Genomic DNA, 25,845 nt, shown 5'->3' with positions numbered 1-25,845 from the left:
CCAGAGGAGGGACAGTGGTTTGGACTTGTCCAGAGGAGGGACAGTGGGTATATTGGTAGAAAGATGTTGGAAATGCAGCTGCCTAGAAAAATAAAAAGGGGGGGTGATATTTGGATGCACTTAAAGAGGACATGGCGGTAGTTGGAGTGAGGACAGAGATGGAGAAGGATGACTCATTCATTCAACCTTTATTTAAACACGTTGGTCCCATTGAGCCACGAGGACTCATTTACAAGTGAGACCTGAACTTTAGCAGAGTGATGACAACAGTGGACAACAATGACGACAAAAGACATTCGCAAATGATGCATACATTTTTTTTTCAATTGAAAACAAAATAATTAAAAGGAAGCGTACCGAAAAAACCAGCTAGATCATAAGGTGGTGTAGAAAACTAAAAACAGGAACATGTCTGCGTTGGTTTTTGCCAGGAACTTAATAAATGTTTAAAACCACTTAGAGAGGTCAAGGTCGAGAGCTTCAGATCTTTTTACAAGATCTTCCAGGAAACAGGAGCGGAGTAGGAGAAGGTCCTTTTTTCTAGTTCAGTCCACACTGAGGGAACACTGCAGGTAATGATGTCCTGAGAGCGCACGCTGTAGCTGCACTCATGTAGGAGGAGATGTATGAAGGCAGCAGACCAAGAAGTGATTTAAAGATGAAAATGTACCAGTGAGAGAGTCTGTGAAGTTAATGGTGACCAGTTAACCAGTGAATACTGGGTGCAGTGGTGGGTACGATAATCACAGCCAGTTATGAATCTTAGTGCACCATGATAGACAGCATCCAACATCTGCAGCATCCAACATCTGCAGGGTTCTTGTAGGAGCGTTCATGTAAATAATGTCACCGTAATCAATGGAGTGAAGGAAAGTCACAGATACAAGGTGTTTCAGAGTCAGTCAGAGAGTCAGAGTCAGTTCCTAACATTCAGAGTTAGACGGGATCTGTTTCTGAAAAATAAACCCAGTTTAACTTTCAGTTTCTTTACCAAGTTTTCCACATGGAGCTTAAAAGAGAGATGTGAGTCGACCAAGACTTTCTTTGGAAACCACTGAAGAGGGAGCAGCCGACAGGCAAATGAAACGTCTAAATAAATGATATCATGATATAATGATGTCATGTTCTTTGCAGGTGAACAGACAGTGGCCGGGTGTTTTGACGTGTGCTCTATTTGTATATATTTCTTATATTTTGGAGTCTTAATTTGTCTTTTCTTTCTTTCTATCCTATTAAAAAAAAAAAAACCTAGACTAGATAGTCACTATAATAAATATTTCATAATAATGGTGTGGAGAGGATGGCTGTAAGGGGAGAAGGGAGGCCATCACAAAGAAAAAAAAAAAAGATATAACTTACCGGGTACATCATGTAGAGAAAGACTCTCGGCTACGGCATCATAAGTTTGGCTCAGTCTCTAAAACTGATTGAAGTAAAGACACGTTTGTCCTTGCATTAGTTGATTAGCCGAGGCAGCCATTTTTAAAATGGGTCAACTTGGAAAGTTAATCAGTTGTAGATCTATAATGATTTCTCTCTCGGTCGTTTAAAATCTTGTCCATTATTTTTATATTTTTTTGGTTAACAGACACAAACACAGATATTTTCACGTGATTGTCACCCCACTTACCTTATGGCCGTGTGGTCAATAAAAACGATAAAGTAAATAGACATTATCACTATTGGTGAACAAATCAATGACTTTTCCTGTGTTTGCCTTCATCGAGTTGGTAAGGCTCGTTCTGACATTCTATAACCTTTTAATTTTAATGTCTGTTCACTTTAAATCTTTATTAGTCTAAAATCTTCCGTTACTGTTTTACTGTGTTGTTTTAGAAACGCCAAGGATGTTGATTTCTCTTGCTAATCGTAGAGAGCACTGTTCTGAGGCACCTGCACCTCCTTTTACTAAAGATAATAAAAGTTGTTTTTTCTTACAAGTCCTGCCACATCGTTTCCTTTATCCTTAAACAAGCTCTGGACGTCGCTCGTCTTTGAGCTCTTCAGTTTTAGCATCTCGGGTCAGAGTTCATATTTTTTTTATGTTCTTTTAAAAATCACGCGTTTGTTTTTCTGTCTTTGTGAGGGTTGTTGGTGAGGCTGCTGCTGTATTAGCATACTGTACTGGCGATGAATGGCCACATTGTGCCTCTTTGTTGCCTTATTCCTGCACCATGGAGAGAATGCTGGTACGACGCTGCAGCTCATGGGTCCGGGACGGGCCTCGCTGCTTTTGTGCTTGCTGATTGAGGCCTTTTGTATCGGCCTCGCTGTTTTGCCTTTCTCACATCAGGAAACTGCAACTAAATTATCATATTACATAAGTTACACGTTTTTACTGTATTATCACCATCCAGCCTACAAGGTACAAGGAAACTGGGTGATGCGGTGACACCAAGCTGAGATATAATTTAAATTTCCACCTCTTTTGGATTTGATTTATTCTTTTTCATAATGTTCGATGCTCCTGGGATGCCATATTGATTCTTAAATTTAACACTTTTGTGGGAATAAAATATGATTTTAAATGAAGACAGCTACAGTGAATGTACTTAAAATTAGTGTTTCTAATGTGCGTCTTGTACGAGGCAGTGACGGTTGAAACATCTCAACGTTTTGACTCTTTTCTGGTTAGTGAGACGATGTTTTTACATTTTCATGAGATGTTTTTTTAAGCAGGTTTCTAATTAGTCCCGTCACAAAGCGAACGGGAATTTAAAATGCCTTCCGTCCAGCTGTCTTTTGAGCTGGATAACTTGAAAAATAAGCAAGATATCGACTTCCATTTTCCATGGTGTTTGGCTACGTTTAGGTTTAGAGAAAGGCCCCGATCGAAATCCTAGATGACTGTTGTCATATATGTATAAAAGTAAACCTTGTGAGCTGGATAACTAGAAAAATAACTGACTTCCATTTTGGTGTTCGGCTGCATCTGGGTGTAAGAAAGGATCCTTTTGAAATTTGCGTTGCCACGTCGAAATCCAAGATGGCTGCCACCGTATATAAAGTATAGTTTGCTCAAATGTTTGGGGTGGCCAAAAGTTAATCCATGATTGCCAAAGCTGCTCCATCGCACCTGGTGGTGGATAAAGTTGTTCCCTCTTCTCACCAGGATCGGTCACTTTGCGCTGCCTCGGACAAACAAACAAACAAAACGTTTGTTTTTATACTCGACTCCTCCCCACTTCTTGCACCAAAACATTGAGGTTTGTTTTAATTTCAGTCCAGAAAAACACTCGTCTCAAGAACTACAAACACTCACTGTTCGAATCCCTCAGCGACAGGGGACGAACCGCTCGTTTTATCCTTGACATTAACTTTATCACGTCCTGCATATCCTTTGGCAGTCATTTGTGTTTTTTAGAAAATATGTTTTAAAGACTTTTTAATTCTAAACACTGATTAGATTTTGACTCACTGTTAGAAGAAGTCTCTGAAATCACGTTGCATTTATCTTGTCCATGTGGTTTGTCAGTAGCTTGACAGAATCTGAGAAAACGTCCTGTTTTATCTTCAACGATGCACAGAACGCTTCACATTTCTGTAAAGAGGACTTTTATTTGAGTCTTGTAACCAACCGGCCTCCTTGACTTCCTTGCAGTTAAATTATTTTATGTAAATTTAGTAGTTATGCGTCTTTTTCTTGAACTGTTTGAAAATAAAGTGCAGACATCATTTTAGTGGAACTAACACGGATTTTCTTAATTTTCCGTCCAGCAAACATAATTAATTTTAGTTACTGTAGTCCCTCGCTACTTCTCGGTTCGTTTATCACGGACTCGCTGTATCGCGGTTTTTCAAAATAAGATTGGACGTGACACACAACTGGCTGAATTGATGGATGAGCCGCACGATTGGCATTGAAGTTTTATTTAAAAAATGAATTATTTTAAAAATGTTTAGCAGCTGCTTCACATTTGTGCAGCTTATACTGCAGGGTAAACTTTCTGCTGCAGCTGATCAGCTGTTCCCTGTGCAAAGCGGAGATGTGGGCGTGGCCAAGAGCGCTTGCAGGTGGCAATGAGGAGACGAAGCAGGGAGCTGACGTTCTGTGCTTTTTTTTTTAAAAGCATTTAGAGTTTGGAAACATTGTTTAGAATATTGCAAGAGTGTGGTACAGGTTTAAAACTAGGGGTGCACAGATTGCAGTTTTCTGGCCGATCACAGATTTCTAAAAAGTCTGACCTGCCGATTCTGATTTTGTTTTATAAGCGACACTGTCGGGTGTTATCAGGTCACAATGCACCTTCAATTTTCCAATATTTTATTGAAAAACAGACCCTTGAACAATATCCTAGAAACAATCCAAACTTGTTTTAAATGGCCATGAGGTAGTGCTCTGAAATATAAATGAAGTTAAGACAATTGTTAAATCAAAAAAATCGGTAAAATTGGTTTCTCATGCAAGTATCAGCTGATTTCCAATTTCCCAAACTTAAACTTGTACTACTATCCCTACTTCATGGTTTTTCACTTATCGCATGTCTTCAGGGTACGGATCCCCTGCGATAAACGAGGGACTACTGTAATTGGAAATTGGAAATAATTTTTTTTTGTATTTGTTGTATTTTAAACACGATCTTGCTTCGTTTATATAACTGGTTTAAAATGTTTCCCTCCTCCTTTACGTTAGAGGGTGTTCAGTCTGAACTGAAATTTTTACAGTGGTTCTCTGTTGTAATGTTTTAACCTCTTTATTCTCGTTAATCCTTCATTATTTGTCGTCTTTTCCCGACTCCGTCGTAATTCACTGAGATCACAGCCACTCCTGTCTGTTGGTTTAGTTGCAAACATTAAAGTTGAGGTCAGACCGATGAGCGTTCGCTGCCAAAATCCTTCCAGCTCGGTAAATCCCAGCATGAAAAAACATGTAGGTTGGTTGTAGCCTTTTATGGAGCGGATTTTCTGAAAGACTTTGTTTCTCCTGCACATCTGTCTTTCTTAGTGCTTTTCACCACTCACCTGAATCAGGAAAGGGATCAGATTTACTGCAGTCGAGGCTCGTGCTTTTGTATCATGACCAAAGTGTGTGTGTGTATTTGGGGGGGGGGGGGCGGTGGTTACCTGAATGAAAAGGAAGGGCTGGGATTTAGACTGACTGTTTATGTCATGGCACAGTTTGTTCTGGTGCTTGTTTTTTTTTTGTGAACTGAGCTGATAAAAAATCACTTTCTTCTGTTGGCGAGATGCAGTTTCTCCACGCTAAAGAAAACTAGTCCAGTTTTTCCATCGTCTGGTCCTTGACTTCTAGGTTCTACGCAGTGGGCGAGTGCCGCCTGTGGGTGAGATCGTCCTGGCAGGGCTGCTCGTTAACGGAGTTTTTAAAATATCAACGCGAGCTTACCACTAATGAGTAAATAAGTGAAACGAAGCTAACAACACGCTCACCGTCCTCGGCCACGCTTTCTTAAAATGCCGTGGCCGAGTCGACTCCACCTTCGCTCTGCGGGTCTGAGCCTCTACATCAAGTCCTTTTCTGGTTTTGGCCTTGCTCCCTTTGATTTATGTCGTCAGCCAACAAGCCCAGCCTGTCTGCACCTCCTCATAGTACCACTGCGTTAGTTTACTTGCTGCCATTTTAGTAATTATATACATTTTACAAATTAAATGACACAACAAATGCTGCGGTTGCAAGGTTTAAAAAAAATTGCCACGATTGACGTCACTCTGCTTAATTTTCTGCACACAATGCTCTTTCTGCATTGATTAATCATTGCTTAATTGTGATGAGACATAAAGAACAATTCAGAAAGACCAACACGTCTGTCGTAGTTAAAGAACGTTCAGTTACCGTAGCTGTAACGGTAATCGGGTGTAAATATTTGACTGCAGTAAGTACTGCTGCTCGATCAGTCCACAGGTTTCTTTAAGAGCGTACGTTGGCTGCCATGACAGACTGCTACTTCCGCCGTCCGCTTTTATATTTCCTTTTTTTATTTCCGGGTACCCAAAGCGAGAGCCACCAGTTGACCTTTATTTATACTGGTTAATCCCATTGAGGCTCGGGGACTCCTTTACAAGAGAGACCTGAATTTTAACAAAGAGTGACAACAACAACAATAGACAATCATAAAGGATGCGTGCAATTTATTTATTTTTTCAACAAATGAAAATAAAATGGTAATTTAATAAATAGAATACTCAATAGGGCTCAAATCGACTAGTCGATCGTAGGACATCTTGCGAGTTTTTAAATTTCAAGTCGACTAGTCGCAGTCGGTGATTGTGTCGCGTGATCAGCGCCGGACCACCGGCTACAAAACGGATTCTTTCAAGCAGACGGAAGGCGAGGAGCAGGCAAAGTCTTCCCAAACAGCTGGAAATCCATCAACAGTGGAGGTATTTCACTAAAGATGGTGTTTTTAGTTTCATTGTATTTAATCCACGGTGGGATCCCACCACCACTCGCATCTTGTTTTTATTTTAATTTTATTTAATCCGCTAAATAAAATAAATAAAAAAATGCGCTCCACCGGATAATCCATCACCGGCAGTGTGCACCGTGCACCACCACGGTGGTGGATAGTTTTTATTTTCATTTTATTTAATCCACTAAATAAAAGAAATAAAAAAAAACAGGGATGTGCTCCACTGGAGAATCCACCACCGCTGCTGTGGTTTATTTGGATTAAATAGAATAAGTTTTGCAGCTCAATAGTTTTGGTTTTCCTGTTATTTATTTGCAGTATGATACTTGGTAGGAGGAGCATAAATATATGCTCCCAATGTTGTTGTTTTTTTGTTTGTTTGTTTTTTTTAGTGTCTGGAGTTCCTGTGACATCATCAACTAGTTGACGTCGACTTGACTGTCATGTTAATGTCGACTTTAAAAAATATGTAGTCGTTCAACCCCTATAATACAGTCCGAATAAGTTTATTATTATTATTTTGGAACATTATTAAACATTCATAATAATGATTACACCATGGTTGAAAGTGACATGAACTGATCCTCAGTGTTGTTTCAAGTGTTTTTGCAGTTTCTGTTGCAGAATAATCAAATGCAACAAATTAGCAGCGACTTCAACCGACCAAAGAACAGAAGCCTCTTCTGTGTTAATCCAACACAAGTTCTAAGAGGATTTCCTGAAGTGTTGACGATCAAAAAAGTCATTATTAGTAATTAACTGTAACAGCTGGTGCAGGGCAGTAAACCAACAAACGTTTTGTAGTTTTGTTTTGGAAATTATTTACTACATTTATTTAATTTAAGGTAGGAAAAAAACAAATCAAGCTGCCTAAATAATCATTAAATTTATGTTTTGGTTGTAATAACATCAGCAGATTTAAGTTTTTTTTCCAGCTTTCTAATTTAAATCAAGTTTTTTCATGGGAAAAGTTTGCTTTTTATGACTTGTGTGTATTCCTGCACAGTTCACATAACTTTAGTGGACAGATTTGTACAGCTTTATTTTGTAAAAGGTTTTTTTTTTCTTTCTCCTACAATTACAATTCTTATCAAATCACAGTTTTAGGAAAGTCATGAAAAGAGGTCAAAGTGAGATTTCAGGGTTGAACAGGCACCGAGAACCGTGACCAGCTCTGCAAAGCACAGTTCCTCCCTTATTACCTTTTTTCAGTTTTTATTATAAACAGACGAGTTTTATTGTTAATTTAAAGAGAAAACAGAATTGAGATCAGTTTTAATGACGAGCTAAGAAAACCATTGCATCCTGTTTGTGATGTTTAGTTACTCGTTACGTGTGGAGGAAGTGTGTCTTCATGTTGAAGGATGGGGCCTCTAGGAGGAAATACCTCAGCCTGCTTCAAATGTTCTTCCTCAAAACGTCACTCTTATCTCCTAAAAGTTGGTTCACAGCTGAAGAAACCAGCTTGAATTGAAATACGGTCTTTAGACACAATGGCAGGAGGTTAACGAGGACCAGTTGGAAATGGAAACGACCAGATGGTTTAAAGATGTGATTAAGAGGAAGAATATCTGCATTTTGTGTCTGAGCAGAAACATTTCACTAAGGCACTTCTATGTTACCTTAGAAGTTTGTTTTACAAAAGAGGGCACTCTTATCACAAGACACACCATCTGCTTCATAAAGGCTGTCCTGTGGGTTAACTCCTAATTTGTCATGCAGTGATGTTGGATCCAAAGTGTTTGAAGTAGGCCTGGATCAGCACCCTGCCCTCCTCTCTTGACCCGATAGCTTTGGGGTTTTCCTCTCAACTGTTCCTGACAGCTGACCGTGTTCTCGTGCTGATCTACTTCTGTCTCTCGTCCACAAAGCAGGCAGTTAAAAGACGAGCAGGAGGGGAGGTATAATAACGGAGAGATGTGCCTATTGGCCGCCGAGTCTGGGAGTTTGACACGCCTATAAGTCCTGCATTAGTCTGAAAGATTTAGTTGCACTTAACCTGGCTGTTTTTTTACAAGTGAATGTAACTTGAGCTTCCATCGGTCATGCTAGCCCCCAAACGATGAGAAACTGGAAAGCATGCGTCTTGTTTTACCTGCTGTTGCTTCATTTAACCATCGTTTCCCCCAGTTTTTATGTCAAAATTGTCATTGTCTTTCTTTTTCATCTGTTTTTTTTTATACTTATTTTGTTTGTAGTTGTTTTGTTTGCGTGTTTATTCACTTTAAAGCCCTCTGCTTTATCTAAGAAGTATGAAAAGTGCCCTGTAGATCGTCTGATTGATCAAGCACGAGTTAAAATGGTAAACTTGCTTTAGTTCAGCTGAGACGTATTTTATTAGCTCCGCTTCCAGCACAGATAACTTATGCTTTATAAATCAAACCTGGTTTAACATTCAATAGCGTTATTTTACAGAAATGACAAAAGTCGAGTTCCGGTGGTGATTTGACATTTGACGCTTCAAAAGCTCAAATAACACCTCAACTACAGCCCCAAATCCCAAATGAGTTGAAAAGGAGGTGCCGTGGATGCATTCCCAACTACTTAGAGGCGGTGCTCAAGTGCCTGCCCACCGAGATCTTGGAGGTGGCGGGAAACGTGGTTCGTGACAGCGGGAGGACAGAGGAGTTCTGCCCGGCATTCAGGTGGTCCTGCTGCCCAAGAGGACCGAGAGGTCTGCTGGGTCTGGGTGGAGGGATCGGCTTGGGCAACCAGTTTCTTTGGATCTGCTGTAAGACAGACTGCTACAAGAAATCCTTCCTGCCCACAGCCATCAGCATCTATCACAACTCTAATGAAACCTGGATGAGCTACAACAACAATTAACTTCCCTTTGGGATTAATAAAGTATTTTTGAATTTTAATTGAATTTGATAAAACATGTTAAGAGGGAAATAATGTTCATTTTCCTTATAGTTTATCTTTACCTTATGCCACCCTGACCAAATTATCCCATTAAAAATTAGGCTCTTAGTTAAAAAAAATGAAGACGATTAGACTAGTTTTGTTTTTTTCCGACTTGGTTAAACAAACGATGGACAGGCATTGAAATCCAGCTGACTTTATGAGCCCATCTTTATTGGATCTCGTAAGCGAACCAACCAACAGCATAAAAAGAAGTAGAGCCAGTTAGTTTTCTGAAAAGCCAGCGTCCTGTACAGAGGAGAGCTTTTGTGATGTCCAGGACTCTTCTCATTTGTCCAGGAAGTTTGTATTCTGGGCACAAAGCCCCTCAACAACAAATCATTCCACCCAGATCCACTCAGGAGAATAATGCGCTCAGTGGCGCACCACTTCCGTGGCTCGCATGGTCGTGGGGGTTGGGGACGCAACGGTAGCCCCATGCTGGAGGTTCAGTGAGAAACTGATCCTGCAGCATACGGTCCCAGTCAGACATGAAGTCCTGCAGGAGGAGCTGGACTCGGTTTGGTCCAACTTCTGTTGGCTTTCTTTATTTTAAAGAAACACTACGTGAGATTTGTCAGACGTCAAAATGGAAATTGTTAACATCGTATGGAATCAGTTTTTTGTACGTTATTCAGGATTGTTTACTTTACACCTATCTGAAACACATATTTGTTTTGTTTGTTTGTTGTCTTGCACTCAAATTAATAAGCAGTTTGAGGGTGGAGCACCTTAGTCAAGGCCAATCGATTATTTTTGTTAATTTCATGTGTTTGTGAATGCTGAGTCAGCAGTCGCACTGTTTTCTGTTTTTTATTTTTATTTTTATATTTGCAATCTACTTTAGCTACCACTCTACTTTTACATTTCATGATTTTTCATAAAATCCCTCTGACCGCAAAGCGTTCAGAATGCAAAATCCCAACAGAGTTGTTGGAAAGTGGGCGCAGCTCCTGCAGGTTCGGGGCGTTTCACTTCAGGACAAGCTGAGATCGCTCATCGATCAGTTGCTGACGAGCCTACCGGACTGATTGACAGGTGACGTCGCGCCGGTTTCTAGAGACGCTGCGTCTTTGTAGAAGCGTCTTTACCTTCGTCTAGAGTCGGCTTCATTCTGTTACAGAAAGTCAATTAAATCTCTTCGCAGAAGTTTGGACCGACCATCGAGCTGTGCAGCAGAGGTTCCGGTTCTTTATCCTCTGATCGTCTCGTGCAGAAACTATTTGTAATTTAGTCCAGTTGAGTTGTTTTGTTCAGAGTTTTTCTAAACGTGTTTTTTTATTAACATTTTCCCGCCCAAGCCTTGTAAAACAAAAGTGTTGTCGGTGACACGCTCGTAATGAAAGGGTTAAACGATCATATGTATTTTTTTCACCAACCCTCTGATGCTGCCTCCTCAGCAGTTTTCTGTCTCGCAGCTTTTCTTTGACACTTGCGTGACTTCCGTTCCAACACGTGATAAGTCTGCTCACTCAAGATGTCCTCTGGCTTTGACGTCAGGTCCTGGTTTCTCATACAGACGTTCTGCGCCTCCCGTGTTTTTATTTATTTTATTTCTGTCAGAGCAGCGTAGATCGTCGTCTCCTTATCTGCCTGTTCTGTGCTGCAGAAGAACACCAGCTACTCGTTCTGGTCTGATAATGGTGTTACTGTAACACTCACTGCTGTGACTACAGGCAAACACTCCGTTTCTGTTGGAGTTGCTCGACTGTCAGGCCCGACGACCCGTTTTTACTGCGGGGCAAACTGAGTCGACTTTAAAGACCCTTTCGTACCCAAGTTTTTTGAGCACTTCCCTCAAAGGAAACATTTTCAAAATAAGTTTCGTGAATCTTTTTTTCCTCTTCGTCTCTGGTTGATGGACTTCGATGCCCACCGTCAGTGACTCAGTCGTTCCTTTGACGAGAGCGGTCAGAGCTCGGTTGGCAGGTGATGGTCAGCTGGCAACCTCTAGGCCATATCTGGTCTGAGCTCACCCCATCTGGTCTGCAAGCTACTAGAAATCAGCTGCAGCTCATAAGGTTGACGACAGCAGTGTGTTAGCCAAGCGCTCGCTCACAGCTCACGAGCCGGCGCTAAAACTTACACCAGAAGGCTGTTCAGAACTCAGTAAGTGTTAAATTAACTCAAGTTCATCCTGATTTTTCTCTCCAATCTGTGCCGCATGGAAACATCCATTTAACATCTATGAGATGCCAATAGAATTTTTATGTTGAGACTAAATTTAATTTTAGTCTGGACGATTATGGAAAATTCAGATCAGGAGTTACCAAACCTTTTAGCTTCTGACCCCTAAAATAATAATACCTTGTATGAACGACACAAAAATCACTAATGAAGTAAATAAGCCTTAATGATATCGGAAGTAATTTACACTAATTTTGCACTTTATGACCTTTATAATTTTGTAATGGTTATCGTGAAAATGTGCAGGAATATTTTATCTTGAGAGATCTCAGAATCCCAAACCTGGTTTTTCATGACCCACTGTGGGATCCTGATCCCAACTTTAAGAACCACTGGTTTGGTCAGCGCTGCTAAGCGTTTTGGTTTCTGACCCACACGACGACGGAGAGGACCGTCAACTGTCGTTTTAGATAAACTTGGTCAATTCCACTAGTTTACTAAAAGAAAACAGCTGGACAATCTAACAAAGTGAAGTCCGGTCCTCTGGACGGTTTGTTTTGTTGAAACGTTTCGTCTTTTATCCAAAAGACTTCTTCAGTCAGGAGCTGCAACAAACTCAGTCTTATAAATATCACCTTCTCATAATAGCGGAAGAAGTCTTTTGGATAAAAGACGAAACGTTTTGACGAAGAAGATCGCGTCCAGAAGACCTGACTCAACCTTGTTAGATAACTTGAAAAAAGTTCTCCGTGTTTGTGCATTAAAATAACTGAAAACTCATTTGTATTTATTTTATTTTTCCCAGGAGGTTTCTCGGTGGTGTTCTTGGCTCGAACGCACAGCGGCGTCCGCTGCGCTCTCAAACGGATGTACGTCAACAACGTACCGGACTTGAACGTCTACAAGCGAGAGATCACCATCATGGTGAGACGTTTAATTTATTAATTCAGCTCAACTATTCTCCTCTTGAGGGAATTGAGCTTTTCTTTTACTGATGCTAATCTCTAGAAATCACAGCAGCCTATATGGCGACATGCAACACTTTATTTATTTATTTTATTGGGGACTGCCTAGTAAGGCAGCCACCTATTATCCACCTAACAAAGATTTTCTTAACTTTATGTTTTATTCTTCCGTCAACTTAAATGCGGCCCGAACGACATCATGTACCTCCACAAATGTTCATCAAAACAACAGGCTCAGCACCGTGATGTGTGCTATTACTGTATTTTTTGGCCTATAAGTTCCAGTTTTTTTGCATAATTGGCACGCCCTGCGACTTATACACCAAAGTGACTTATGTCCCCCCCCCATATTTATAAACCAGTTTTTGGAAGAGATGTGACCGTTTTCATTCATTCTGACTGAAAATATTGAACACTACCATTTTCAGCCGCTAGATGGCACTCAAGTAGTATGGCATGCCGCTGCGTCATGTAATAGTGGCTATTAATGCCAGTCGGCTTGCCATAACCTACCACCGTTCCAGCTCTGAGATCATGCCTGGAAAAACCGTCAAATCAGCTTCATTTCGCTGCGTTGCCTCGGAGAAATGCAGCTAACTTCACCATTGAAGTGCATTTATTAAAAGTTCAACTGAGACACACCTTTGCTACAATGTAGAGCAAACAAATAATTGTTTTTAAGTGCTAATCTTGTTAGATTCTTGTTAAAGTCCTCCCGTGCACGCCATTTGGCAGTTAATCGATTTTTGCCACAACACCGGCCGACATTTCCAGACTGTCATCGGTGACGCATAATAGATGTGACTTATACGGCAAAACAACATAGTTATGGATTTATCCACTTCATTAGACATTTTTGGACTGGTGTGACTTGTATGGCGGAAAATAAAGTACTTTTGTTAGCGTTTCAAGTTACCATGGCAACATAATGTGCAAACAAAGATGCCATTTTTATTTGTAATTTTTCATAGACTCTGGTTGCAAATCTATATTCCAAGACCTGAGCTAAGAAGGAAAAATACTGTAAATCATCCATTTTTAGAGATATTAATCTGAAGTTTGGTGTGGTGGTAGCTGCGACCAATGCCCAGTAAATAATTAATAAAAACAAATCAAGATGGCCACCGAAGCTCAATTTAAATGGCTTCAACTCATCGCTGAGGACGCTCCCCGTCACATTGAATCCAAATCAAAAAGATGGTCACCGTAGCTTAAAAGGATAAAATGACAAACTCGTTGATATTTTGCCATTTTAATGTGAAATTTGGTGTGCTCATAGTCGAGGGCGAACCCCTACACAATACTGTCAAATCTAAATGTAAACGTGACAACAAAGTTCATGCTCGATAATCCAGGTTTACAATCCAACATTTTTCAGTCAAGTCATAAAAATAAAAAAAAAGAAACTGTCCAGATGACCTGACTGAAAAATGTTAAATTTAAACGTGGCAGTCCTCCTCGTCAAAGTTTCTCCAGGAACGTTCTAGTTTTATAGTATTATTAAAGTGGACAATCTCAGCTGATGTTCTATTTCCTCTGATTTTAACTGCACCAAATGAATTAAATGTGATTAAGTTTCATTTCTTCTCATCTGTCGGATATATATATATATTTACTGTAGTTCTGTTTTAGGTTTTTTCTGACATCGACTCCAATTTTCTTTGAAAAAGAATCTTAATTTTCACCTAAATCCACTGCTTCATGGTTTGAACGTTTCCTGGAGGCCTCGTCAGTTTGTTGGTGTTGAACTTTCGCAGCTCCTGTTTAGTGGACTCAAACCGCTCTGACTCACAGACACGTTGCGTCACCTGGCGAGCAGAAACGACTTCCTTCCATTCCTTCCTTCTAGCTTTTCCAGTTGGGTCGGTACTTTTGTCTGAGAGACACCGCGTTAACTCACCCGGTCCATTTACTGTTGCTGTGTTTTTTCACGCTCGGCGGCACTCGCGTGATCTTTGTTGAAATGTGTTCTGTGTCGTTGAAAAGTTCCTTGGTGATTCTGAGGCTGATCAGATGCAAACGACGCCTGCGCACGTTTCGTTACGAGCGTTTTCATCGCAGCATGTTCCCCCCCCCCCATCATCTGGAATAATGCGAACAACACATGCGCACACAGCTGACACACTCGTGGCCTGCTGGGACATTGCCTTAGGTGTGCTGGTTTCCACAACACTCAGCAGCTTCCCCGCTCATGCTGGCCTTTAACAACCGACAGATGCAGCGAATCATTCACAAATCACGGGATCAGAGGGTGCGACACACAAGATTATAGAAAATATTGTTGCACAATCGCCTGCAATGATGAGACGGGACATACTGTTTTTTACTTTTTATTCTCCTTATAGATTATTTTAAATGTTTTATAGTTATTATAATTGACTAACAGGTTACGAGGGTATTTTGTTTGTTTAAAAATAAACTTTGTTATTTAAAACCTTAAAGTTGCATCAGTTCAGTGGTGTCGGCTCGTCTGCGACTCGTCTGACTGGTTAAACTTGTATTTCCTCTTTAATCTGCTCTGCATTTGTGTCAGTGTGAGATTTATTGTTTTTGTTGAGGAAAATGTCAGCAGCCTTTTAAATCTTGTGCACAGCTCAACATCCATTTATTACATCAGTTTTTAAATTATTGCATTTTGTTGTCAAGTCTTTCATTTTTCTGTTTAATACATGTATTTTTTTCTGTCCTCTCCACTCCTGTGATGTCACCCCGTTTGCAGAAAGAGCTGTCGGGCCACAAGAACGTCGTCCACTACCTGGACTCCACGATCAATTCGGTTTCAGACAGCGTTTGGGAGGTCCTGATTCTCATGGAGAACTGTAAAGGTACCTGCTGACGTGGTTTCAAACACCTAACAAGTGTCTCTAGACTCCTGGTAAAGATCACAAGCCGCATGAGAGGCTTCAAAACACCAACCTGAACTAATTTATGGAAAAGAGCGTTCATAAAAAGAACTGGCGTCCTGGATCAGAATTGCGACGATAAACACCGATAGTTTTTTTTTTTTTTTTAGCAATTTAAAATATAATTTTAACTGCTGCTCCTTATTTTGCTGACAGATCCTGATTTTAAGTTCAACCAGGAATCAGGGATTTAATTGCCTTCATGCTTTTGATTTGTCGTTCAGGTTTGTGCACATTAAAAAACAACCTGATTTCTGGTCTATTTTCATTTCCAAAGTCAACTTCTTCTGTGTGGTAGGTGGCGCAGTTTCCTGATGAGGCCAACAGTTTTCTTAATTCTGGTGATGTTCACGTGTTTCACTTCTAATCCCGTGACGAGCGATTCGTCATATTTGTGATCTAGTTGCATAACCTTCATATGAATCCTGTGTTACTGATGTTCAGCGTTTTCAGCAAAACGCATTCATAACTCAAATGGATTAAGTTGGTTTGAATAAAAGACTCGGCAGCCACCACCTTAAAATGCTCACTATGGAAATGTTGTCGGTATAAATAAAAACTTCTGATGTTGGTCTTAAAGTCTGCAATCGAGTCCCTGGTTTAATTAAAAAAATATATATATATTTTTTTAGGTTTTGCTTCACTTCCAGTTTTTATTTGATTTGCAGTTCCCCTTTCTTTGGAACAAACGACCACAAGATTGCAGCGTTAAGTTTTCTTTCCCGTCTCGTGATGTTTGTCTTTTAACGAACGTCATGCAGAAGTTGCGCTACATGAATCTCCTGGCTTGATCTTGTGCTCATTGTTTAAATGTTGTCCCATTGTTTTCCCGTTTTTGTCAGTTTTCCGTTACCTGCTTTAAACATGGTCAGTAACACAAGTCCCCCCAGCCTTAACTGAGAGCAGCGTTGTAGCCATTTTAAATTTAGCATACTCCATTAATACTTTATGCTGCCTCTGTTGATCTTGACCATTTCATGCTTTTTTTTTTTTTTTCAAGCAGTTTGGTCCTCATTAGATAAGTTGACGTGCAAACGTTTCTCTGATTAGGGCTGGAACTGGTTGCTCAGCTCGTGTTGAAGTCTTTTCTTCTTCTTGCAGCGGGTCAGGTGGTGAAGCAGATGAACCAGCGGCTGAACGTGGGCTTCAGCGAGGCCGAGGTCCTCCACATCTTCTGCGACACCTGCGAGGCCGTGGCTCGCCTGCATCAGTGCAAGACGCCCATCATCCACAGAGACCTGAAAGTGAGGGGCAATAATTTATTACATCTTAACAGTTTATCATGGTCTCTGGTGGAAAGGTCTTTCTCTTTGAATCGTTTTGTTTGAGTGAAATGATTTAGAAGTATTCAAGCAGCAGCTGGCTGAATTTTAAAATGCTAAGGGAAGGAGCCAAAGTTCAGGTATAGGAGTTAGTAAAGAATATTACAGCTTAATATTCACTTCACAGTTTTGCTTAAATGTGTCTGGGTTATGTTTTGTAACGAGATGTCGTCAGATTAATGAAGCCCTTATCACGTTGTCTGATAAAATGATCACTGAAGATCTCTCGCCACTTTAGCTTGTCAAAACAAACACGTCAGGCACTAGGACCATGCGAGTGTAGCCTCCCTTACTGCCCTCCTGCAGCTACGTGCTGAGAGGAAGAGTCTGTCGCACATTTATTTAAAACAGAACAGACCTGATGCTGAGTTCACGTTGTGGTTTGTCGCCGTTGAGACAGAGATGAGTTAAAATCTCGTTTATTCATTTGAGCTGAGAGGAAAAATCAAACTTTGAGGCGAGGACGTGACAAAATCACTCCAAACTTTTCAAAGTGTTTAATTCTCTCCATGTTCATCGGAGTATTATTTTTTTTTTATCTTAAAATTGATTTTAAAATGTGCAGAGTTTAGCGCAACACGGCTACAGAAGCTCTGAATTCATTTTATCATATTACACATAAAATGTGTTGTAGCTGTTGAAATATTCTCTCTTTTGGCATTTAAACGTTTCCGTAAGAAATCGGTAAAAATGTAAGGAAGACGTAAAACCTTTTTTCAAACGATTCAATCCATTAAACTTTTTGTAATATATATTTTGATAATTTTATATTTCTGTATCACTATTCTGACATAAGACATGAAAAATGTGGCAAATGTTTTATTTTACGAGAAAATCTTATTAGGGTTTTTTCGTTTTGGCCTTTTGTAAAGATGAGCTGACCCCCGGAGTTCAAAGGTCGCACACCTTTAATGAGCGGTTCAAAGGTTCGTTCAGGTCCTGAGACATCCAGAGAGAGGCCAGTCTGTTGAGCCGTTTTAAAACTATTTAAATAATCGTCTCGTTTCTCCCACATTCTTCTGATTCATGACGTTTTAAAGCGATTTTGAATTTTTAGTTTAAACTGCTCAAACAATTAATGTTGAAGATTTTGAGTTTATAAAATGCCTGAAGGAAAGTGAGGTGAAGTGTTCAGATGAGCAGCCCAAATATTTTTATTCATCAGAGAAAAGTATCCGGCGCTCATCACCACAGAGCAGAGTTTGAGTTATTTATTTTGTACTTTAGCTGTGAAGTGACTTTCTGTCCAGCACTCGTCAGTTGAGTGGATAATAATTTGTTCGTGCCTCATTTAGTCGTGATTTCCTGCAATGTGACACAATAATGACTCTAACTCCACCCTGGCTGCTTAACGCAGATCACAAACGGTACGAGGTGCGAATCATAAATGTAAATTTGTAACTGGATCAGAGGACGAGCGTCAACTTAAATCTTTAAATCTGCAGAAGAGTGTTTTTTATTTATTTAACCTCTCTGTTTGACTTAATTTATTCTCTTCTCCTCCACCCAGAGCCGTGTAGTTGAACTTACAGGTGGCGCAGACTTTGTTTTTATGATGGGAGGTCGTCGGAGCGCCAGGCTTCTCACTCTGCTGATGATGGTTTCCCAGCCTGGTTGAACTCTCCCCACCAGTGGGTCGCTGTGCTCGGTCCAGTTGGACAAGCGTCTAAACGGAGCGCTTCCTTCAGCTCCACAGGCCTGTCCTCTGTTTGCCGTCCGTGTGTCCGGCCCACACAGCTTACGCAACATTTCAGGGACACAAAAGACCGCGGAGGCCCAGTCGCTCTTCGCCAGGGGAAGTGAGAGTGGAGAATAAAAGCCCCTTAACCCCGAGCTGTCGACAGACCGAAACACTCGCATTAGACTGGGAGTTCCTGTTTTTATTTATTTTCTATCTGCACCACATTCATATCAAATGCGTCTCGGGCATTTTTTTTTAAATTTCTCATTAACAATCAATGAGTTGGTTTCTCTTATTTTTGTACGTCTCGGACTTTTTCCCTCCTGTTTTCCATCAGATTTAAAACTACACGTTTAATTTTAAGCTTTAACGCAGACTTCTGCACTTTTAAAGTCGAAGCCCTAAACGCCAACTGATGTGAAGTTACAAAGTTTAAATGAAGCAAACAAGTGTTTGGTTTGATGCGTTTGTAAAGTTTTATCTAAAGGTTGTTGTTTGTAACTAAAATGATCTTGTTTTTGAAATGACAAGAGTTTTAGCCATTTTGGTTAAACCTTGAAAATGTTACGCGTGACCTTATGGGGTATCGTGTGCGATTCTGCCGTGAACCATTCGGCCACTGACGCCAGACTTTAGCTCAGGATCAGTAAACTTTGTGAGATATAGCCGTTTTTGTGCTTTCTAAGTTCAGTTGGCTTTGGCAGCCATCTTGAAGTGTTCCGAGTCCAAACGTCGCCCAGCTTAAATTTACATCAAATGGTTGCGCTCAGTAGTTTCATTAAAACACAGCCTGTGAGTTGTGGGATATTTTGCTAACAGACAAACGTGGTCGACTCAGTTTCTGACAAATGATCTCATGCAATCAGCTCGAGCTCAGACTAAACGTCGGGATCAGTCTCGGCTTCTGCACCAAATGTCACGTCGAGGTTTGTGAAACCGGGTCGGTCCATGCTTGCATGCTTTACGGTGGCGGCCATCTTGGATCAAGTTGTCTTTAAAAGCGAACCAGCTGTAGATGTGCGTCCGATGATTGCTTTCTCGGTTTTATTAAAATCCATCCTGTGGTTCATTAGATATTTTGCTAACAGACACACACGTGTAAAATTCTTATGGCTCCACCTTTGCTTTCATGCAATTAAAAGTAAAATTTAACTGTTAACTGTTAAACATTTATGTTTTGATTTTACATCAATGCACCTGTAATTGTTCATGTTTGTCTGTAAACTTTTTTAATTGTGTTGCGCAAGTTGCGCTGGAAACGTTGAACACTTTTGCAGCTCTTGGATAATTTCGGACCTCTCTGCTCCTGGAAAGCAGCTTTCGAGTCTTTAGTTGTTTTTACCCTTTTCTAACTCTCCATCTTTTTAATTTCTTTGTGACCAGGTTGAAAACATCCTCCTGAACGATCAGGGACAGTACGTGCTGTGTGACTTTGGCAGCGCCACTCACAAAGTTTTGCTCCCGCTCAAAGATGGCGTGACTGCAGTGGAGGACGAGATAAAGAAGTAAGTGTTTTTCAAAAAGTGAGTTGTTTTTCTTCTTTCTGCACAAACGCGAACACACTGGAAGGTAATATTTACATCTCTGGTGTTTCCCTGAACTTACCCAGAGTTCAACTAGGAGGTGAATTTAATCAAAATTGTTGGAAAATTATTAGCATTTTTTGATTCATCTTATGATAATCTAGATATTAATGAGTAAAACGTGCCTATCCTTGATGCTCAGTCACTTGAACATCGACTGTTCCTCCCGTGTTCCCTCACAGGTACACGACCCTTTCATACCGGGCGCCAGAGATGATTAACTTGTACGCAGGAAAAGCCATCACCACTAAGGCAGATATCTGGGTAAGGTCCTCCCCGTGTGTGTTTTCAGTAACGGTCAGATCCCGGCAGTGTCCTGGGTGTCTCTGCACCGGCACGTTCCTCTTCTCTCAAGTGTTTACCCATCATGAAATGGCAACGGCTCTCTCACTGCCGCCCGACTTTCTGTCCCCGTTTGGTTGGTAATCGAGGCCCTTGATAGGTTTGTGTGAAAGTAGGCCTTTTGGAGGTGTGAGGCTGAGAAATGAGAACAAGAGCTTGAACAGCAGCCAAGGAGGAGCTTCGTTAATTATGTGGAGTTGGAAAGATGTAGCTGGTGACGGCTGCACCAAGTGTACGTCTACATCTGATTTTATGGCTTGTTGTTTTTTATTAAACCGAGAGAAAATTTGTTGGAGTTATCGACACGCGGTCTTTTCTTGCCGAGTCTTTACAAAGTTAGTTTCCTAATTTAATTGTAAATGAATTGATCTTTATTTGGTCAAAGTACAGAAAACTGTCATGGTGCTGCTTTAGCTTCTCCTCGACTTGGTGCAAAGATTAGAGCCCGACCAGTATGGACATTTGGGCTGTCGCCGATATTGGGAGGGGACGGCTACTTCCAGTAACCGATGTAATGGCTGGAAATGTTTTAACTTCGTCCACCTCCAAGAATCTAAGAAAACGGCTACTTTTAAACCTGTTTGAACACTTGAAGTCTTGAAACAGTCTTCCATTGTTCACCATAAAGTTATCAAGTGTGTTACATAAATATAAATTAAACAAAGAAACGCCTTCTCTGTTCATTGTTTAAACAGTCAGTCACGTACGGTAAAGGTGTAATTAGTTTTGACCGCAGCAGCGTTCTTTTCAGAGAATTAATGATTTTGGACAAACATCAAGTTTTTAACACTTGATATATTTCACGTCTACGTTAGATTTATTGTTCTGGATAAAGTTTTACAAGACAATAGTCTGTGCTAGGTTATCTTAACGTTGGCTTGCTAACTTGAGAGGCATGTAGCTAATGGCAAGCAGGTTGGAGGATTGAAGGGAATTAATTATTGATTTATTTTACAGATGAGTTACAATAAACTCACTATGTTCTGTTCAGCAAAATAAGCTACGCAGTGTTTAGTTGCTCGCTGCTTTGGCTGTTTTGAAGCGTGCAGCATGACCGTGACTTGAAAGTAGTCCGCATGCACCCTCTGCTGGACACTTTGTACAATTACACCATTTGCAAGTAAGGACACGGCTCGTTCGCAGCATTTTAGGGGTAAAAATTAAAGTGTTTATATCGGCGCGTAATGGGCCAGTTATCAAGATAATATGTCCCCAAACGACTACATCGACCAAAAATATTGACCATGCCGATACATCATTCGGGCTCTAGCAGAGATGATGATGTAAAAGATTAAAGCTTCAACACCAAATGCATCAAAACCTTTGCTAGTAAAAGACAAAACACATTTCACATAAAAATCTTTATTTTAACACTCCCCATCTGCAGACGGTTTTCAGACGAGTTGAGCATTTTGGCTTTTATCATTTATAATTTAAGTGTTAAATTGTTGCTGCTCAAAGGGGAGAAAAAAATATATATATCTCCTAATAACTCCTAGCTTGTATATTGCAGCTCCTCTTCTTACACTTTCTAAAGTAATTATGCCTAAAACCTTTCATATTACAGTTTTAATGAATTTAAATATTACCTACATGTTTCTATATTTTATTCAAAGTACTTCTCTATAGGACACAGTTGATTTCAAAGATAAATAAATAAAGAGATTGTAAACAGTTGAACTTTCCAACCTGCTGATGTGAAACGATTCCCGACAGGTGTGGTGGTTTTACACCTCTGACCTGTCACAGGTAGGCACAGGACTGAGTTGGTGTGTGAATCCAGGGGCGGAGCCTGAAGCTCAAAAGTGGTTTGAGTCATTTATTTTTTTTTGTCTCCCGCTGTTGACTGAAAAGTTAAGAAAGCGCTGGAATAATCACAGGGTGGAAGGAGCTAAACATCACGTGTGTAGTTCTGCTTCATGAGAACTCCTAACAGTGTTTAAAAAAAATAAAATCTAAATTGTGATCGTTTCTTGTTCATTACCGTGGTAAGTTTTATAAAACCATCGAGTCGGGAGTTCTCCAACACACATTTCCACAACACTTTGGGTCTGAATGAGTAAAATGAGGCTAAATGTGACCGAGGACTGAAGTGTGTGCAACGACGTGTGGATCGTTCAGGAACCAGCACTGAAGAGTTCCCGTCACGTGACTAAAACACGAAACGCTGTTTACCGTTATTTCTCTTCTCTAACTGGAGTTTGTGTTTTGTCCACAGGCGCTGGGATGCTTGTTGTACAAGCTGTGTTTCTTCACTCTTCCGTTCGGGGAGAGTCAAGTCGCCATATGTGACGGCACCTTTATTGTTCCAGACAACTCCAAGTTCTCCTTCAAGTTGCACTGCTTAATCAGTGAGTTCCCACTGGAATGTGTTAATTCAGCCAATATATATATATATATATATATATATATATATATGCTTCTCCTTTATAAACAGTTTGCTAGTCTAATGTGTTTTACTGCAACTTATCTTTATGAAAGATTACTTTTAACGTGTGGCACATGGCGGTCCAACGAGATAAAAGCACATTCAGTTCAACAGTTTCTCATTATCTTGAACGTAACCTGGAACAGATACAGATACGAACTTTTTTTTTTTTTTTTTGCATTTGCACAACTTGAGCCTGTTCAAACCAGTCGAGGGCTGTCAGTTTTTGTGCTTCCAAATGATTTCACTTCCTTAAACCGGAACTTGCAGAGGAGCTGCTCCTTATTGGAACATTTGACCAACAGCCTCCTCCAGTGGCCAAACTGAGGACATGCACACCAGCGTGTTGTTGAATCGGATCCTCTGATTCTGCAGGTGAATTAAACGGGGTCTTTGTGTCTTTCAGGATATATGCTCGAGCCGGACCAGGAGAAAAGACCAGACATTTACCAAGTGTCTTACTTTGCCTTTAAATTAGCTGGAAAAGAGTGTCCGATACCAAACCTCTTTGTAAGTCGCTGTCGATGTAAATCAGTCCAGGGTTGTTCTCTTTGTGCGGTTGCTGATTTTTGTGTCCTCTTTAATTTCTTTATTTTTCCAGAACTCTCCCATACCTACGTCTCTTCCTGAACCTCTGACAGCCAGTGACGTCGCTGCTAAGAAAAGTATGACAAAAGCCAGGTACTGTTCCTGCAGGATCAGGAAACTTCTCGAGTCTTACGCGGCCCAAACCTCAACGTGTACCCGCGCAAATGTATCAAAACGACCGGCTGGGCACCGTGATGCGTGCCGTTACTTTTATTGGCCTTTTGAGTTACTGTGGTGATGTAATCGGCAAACAAAGACGCCATTTTTGTAATTGAAAACACTGACAGAACTCTTAACAGCTTCTAACTGCCACAGTGAGGTCACATGACTTAGATAGGTCCCTGATCAAAACACACATTATTTGGAGCCATTTTGGTTCAAGATGGCTGCCACAGCTACCTCAGAAAACTCAAAATCGACTATAACTCGGTCATTCTTTGAGATACGGAGCTGAAATTTAATGTTTGTAGCTGAGAGCGAGTTGTTATACATTCCTGATGCAAATTAAATATCCAAGATGGCTGCCTTGGATAACTCGCTATTTTAAAAGATGTTGAGCTGAAATTTGGTGTGGTGGTAGCTGACAGTCATGTACAACACGTGAAGTACATCTGGAATTTAAAAAAAAATCACATCTGGAATAATAAAAAAAAAATTTGTACATATTAAGGGAGGAAATTTATATATGTTTTTTACCCTCTTTGCTCAAAATTGCCATAAAATGGTTAAAAAGATTGACTAGTTTATTGTAGACAAATAAAAAAATCAAGCAGTTAAGTAAATGCCCCCAAGCAGCTTTCAATAGCTGCCCACTGCACCACCTGGTGGTGGATGGGTTAAATGCAGAGACTAATTTCGCCATTTTATGGAAACTTACAGTGATGACATTATTATTATTATTTAAGCACTTGTCTTAAAGTTAATGAACCTTCTGAGGGTTAATGGTATAAATTACAGCAGCTCATCAGGATGTGAGTGACCAGACGGTGAATTGTTGCTTCTGAAACGTTTGTTCTTCATTTCAACAGAATAACAGAATCTGTGGGCCCCACTGAGACGTCGATAGCTCCCAGACAGAGGCCGAAGGCTGCAAACAGCAACGTCCTGCCTTTTACCAACACCGTCACCCCTGCCAAAATGGCCGTGCCTTCAGCCCCCGTCAGCAACGGTCAGAAAGGTTGGTGACACCGGAGTTCATGTACACACCAGGGGTGGACATACAAACAATTTACAGGCTGTCCAGCAAAATCTTTAGTCGTTTACAACTTTTACAGTAACAAAGGTTTTGTGTATATGGAGGTTTTATCTCTACTGACTGAAACTAATTGCCCCTCGGGGATAATAACGATACTTGGACTTGAATCTTGGGGACAGCGTGGAGCATCCAAGAAGCACCAGCCACAGCCAGTCCAGTCATTTGAAATGTCCTGAAGGAGAAACCACCGGTGGACTCGGAAACAGACTTTGAACAAGAAAACCCAGAAAAGCATGAACAGCTGATTTCAGCAACACGGAGAGCTTTGAAGTAAAACCCTAAGGTGACACTTTGTGACATCAGGAACAATCAGGAGTGAAGCTACCACCATCTGATGTTCTCTGAAGACTTCAACAACCGTACGGAGATGTAAACCTCTCATTAACAAGACGAGCTTCAAGACTTCTGGGGCAAAGTTTTATGGACCGAGACAAAAATGAACCTTTACCAAACTGGAAAGACTAAAGAGCGTTCTTCTGTCTGCACAAACCGTAAGAAGGATGCAACCACACTGACGGAGTGATCCTTCACTCTGCAGCAAGATAATGATCCAAAACAAAAGCCGTTCATCGGGGACAAGAAGTGGAAGATTCTTCAGCTGAGTCCATTTCCAGATTTGAACCCTTCACATTAGGGATCAGATGTTACAACAGCAGCTCTAGACAATAAATCACAATAAGTTTATTGATGTTTTAACATCAGATCAGTCTGATCATGCTGGGAAATTTAAAATGGACACTGTGTAGTTATTGTGTGTTGAAAGCACTTTTCTTCTTGTGTCCACTCAGCTCCCACTCCCGGCTCGGGACAGCCGTCCATGCAGGCCCAACCTGGCAGTCAGCAGCACCGCGTCCTGCAGCAGCTGCAGCCGGGCGACCTGCGCCTGCAGCAGCTACATCAACAACAAGCAGTGCAGCAGCAGCAGCAGCTCCAGTACCTCCAGGTACGACCACTGCATCGCTCAGGGTCTGTTCAGCTCTGATGTTACAAACTGGTTTTGCTTGAGTTGACAGCTGGTGGGCCTCACTGATGCATCCGTTCACGCTGGGTATATCGTGAACCCTAAAATGTACAAGTCGATGCTAATTGTTCACGTTGTATGCACAGTCAGTGATCAGCAAACAGGACAGCAACAGGTTCACCTGTGTGTGTTTAATGTGACATGTATTTAACTTATCTATCCAGGTTAGTCTCATCGAGTCACGAGGACTCATTTCCAAGAGGGACCTGTTTTAGACGACAACAATAATAAAAAGCAATTAAAATAAAGAAGTTATAAAAACAGTTAGCAGCATGGTTCTGTTAGCAGTGATGTTCTCTTAGCTGCATGGGCCTGTTAGCTGCGTGGTCCTGTTAGCTGCGTGGTCCTGTTAGCTGCG

At 40.8% G+C, this 25,845-nt stretch overlaps 1 protein-coding gene and 1 long non-coding RNA gene across 2 annotated transcripts in view; one reads left to right on the top strand and one right to left on the bottom strand.

Annotated features, from left to right (window-relative positions):
- bmp2k (BMP2 inducible kinase) overlaps window positions 1–25,845 on the top strand; it is a 46,994-nt gene that overhangs the window by 7,016 nt on the left and 14,133 nt on the right. Inside the window, exons 2-11 of the mRNA XM_037680858.1 lie at window positions 12,205–12,323; window positions 15,084–15,189; window positions 16,369–16,511; window positions 19,654–19,775; window positions 20,036–20,117; window positions 22,414–22,546; window positions 23,030–23,133; window positions 23,225–23,304; window positions 24,240–24,388; window positions 25,255–25,409. Coding sequence (XP_037536786.1) covers window positions 12,205–12,323; window positions 15,084–15,189; window positions 16,369–16,511; window positions 19,654–19,775; window positions 20,036–20,117; window positions 22,414–22,546; window positions 23,030–23,133; window positions 23,225–23,304; window positions 24,240–24,388; window positions 25,255–25,409 — 1,193 coding nt within the window. The remainder of the gene's footprint in view (window positions 1–12,204; window positions 12,324–15,083; window positions 15,190–16,368; window positions 16,512–19,653; window positions 19,776–20,035; window positions 20,118–22,413; window positions 22,547–23,029; window positions 23,134–23,224; window positions 23,305–24,239; window positions 24,389–25,254; window positions 25,410–25,845) is intronic.
- Window positions 16,249–18,181, bottom strand: LOC119413796. Its single transcript, XR_005186974.1, has 2 exons — window positions 18,120–18,181; window positions 16,249–16,505 (listed from the first exon to the last, which is right to left on the bottom strand). It is a non-coding gene; the product is annotated as an uncharacterized LOC119413796 (long non-coding RNA).

The sequence above is a fragment of the Nematolebias whitei genome, chromosome 8 (genome assembly GCF_014905685.2).
Source record: "Nematolebias whitei isolate Nwh7 chromosome 8, NemWhi1, whole genome shotgun sequence".
NCBI lineage: Eukaryota > Metazoa > Chordata > Actinopteri > Cyprinodontiformes > Rivulidae > Nematolebias > Nematolebias whitei.
Note: the sequence above shows the minus strand (reverse complement) of the source record. Positions and strands in the feature narration are given on the sequence as shown.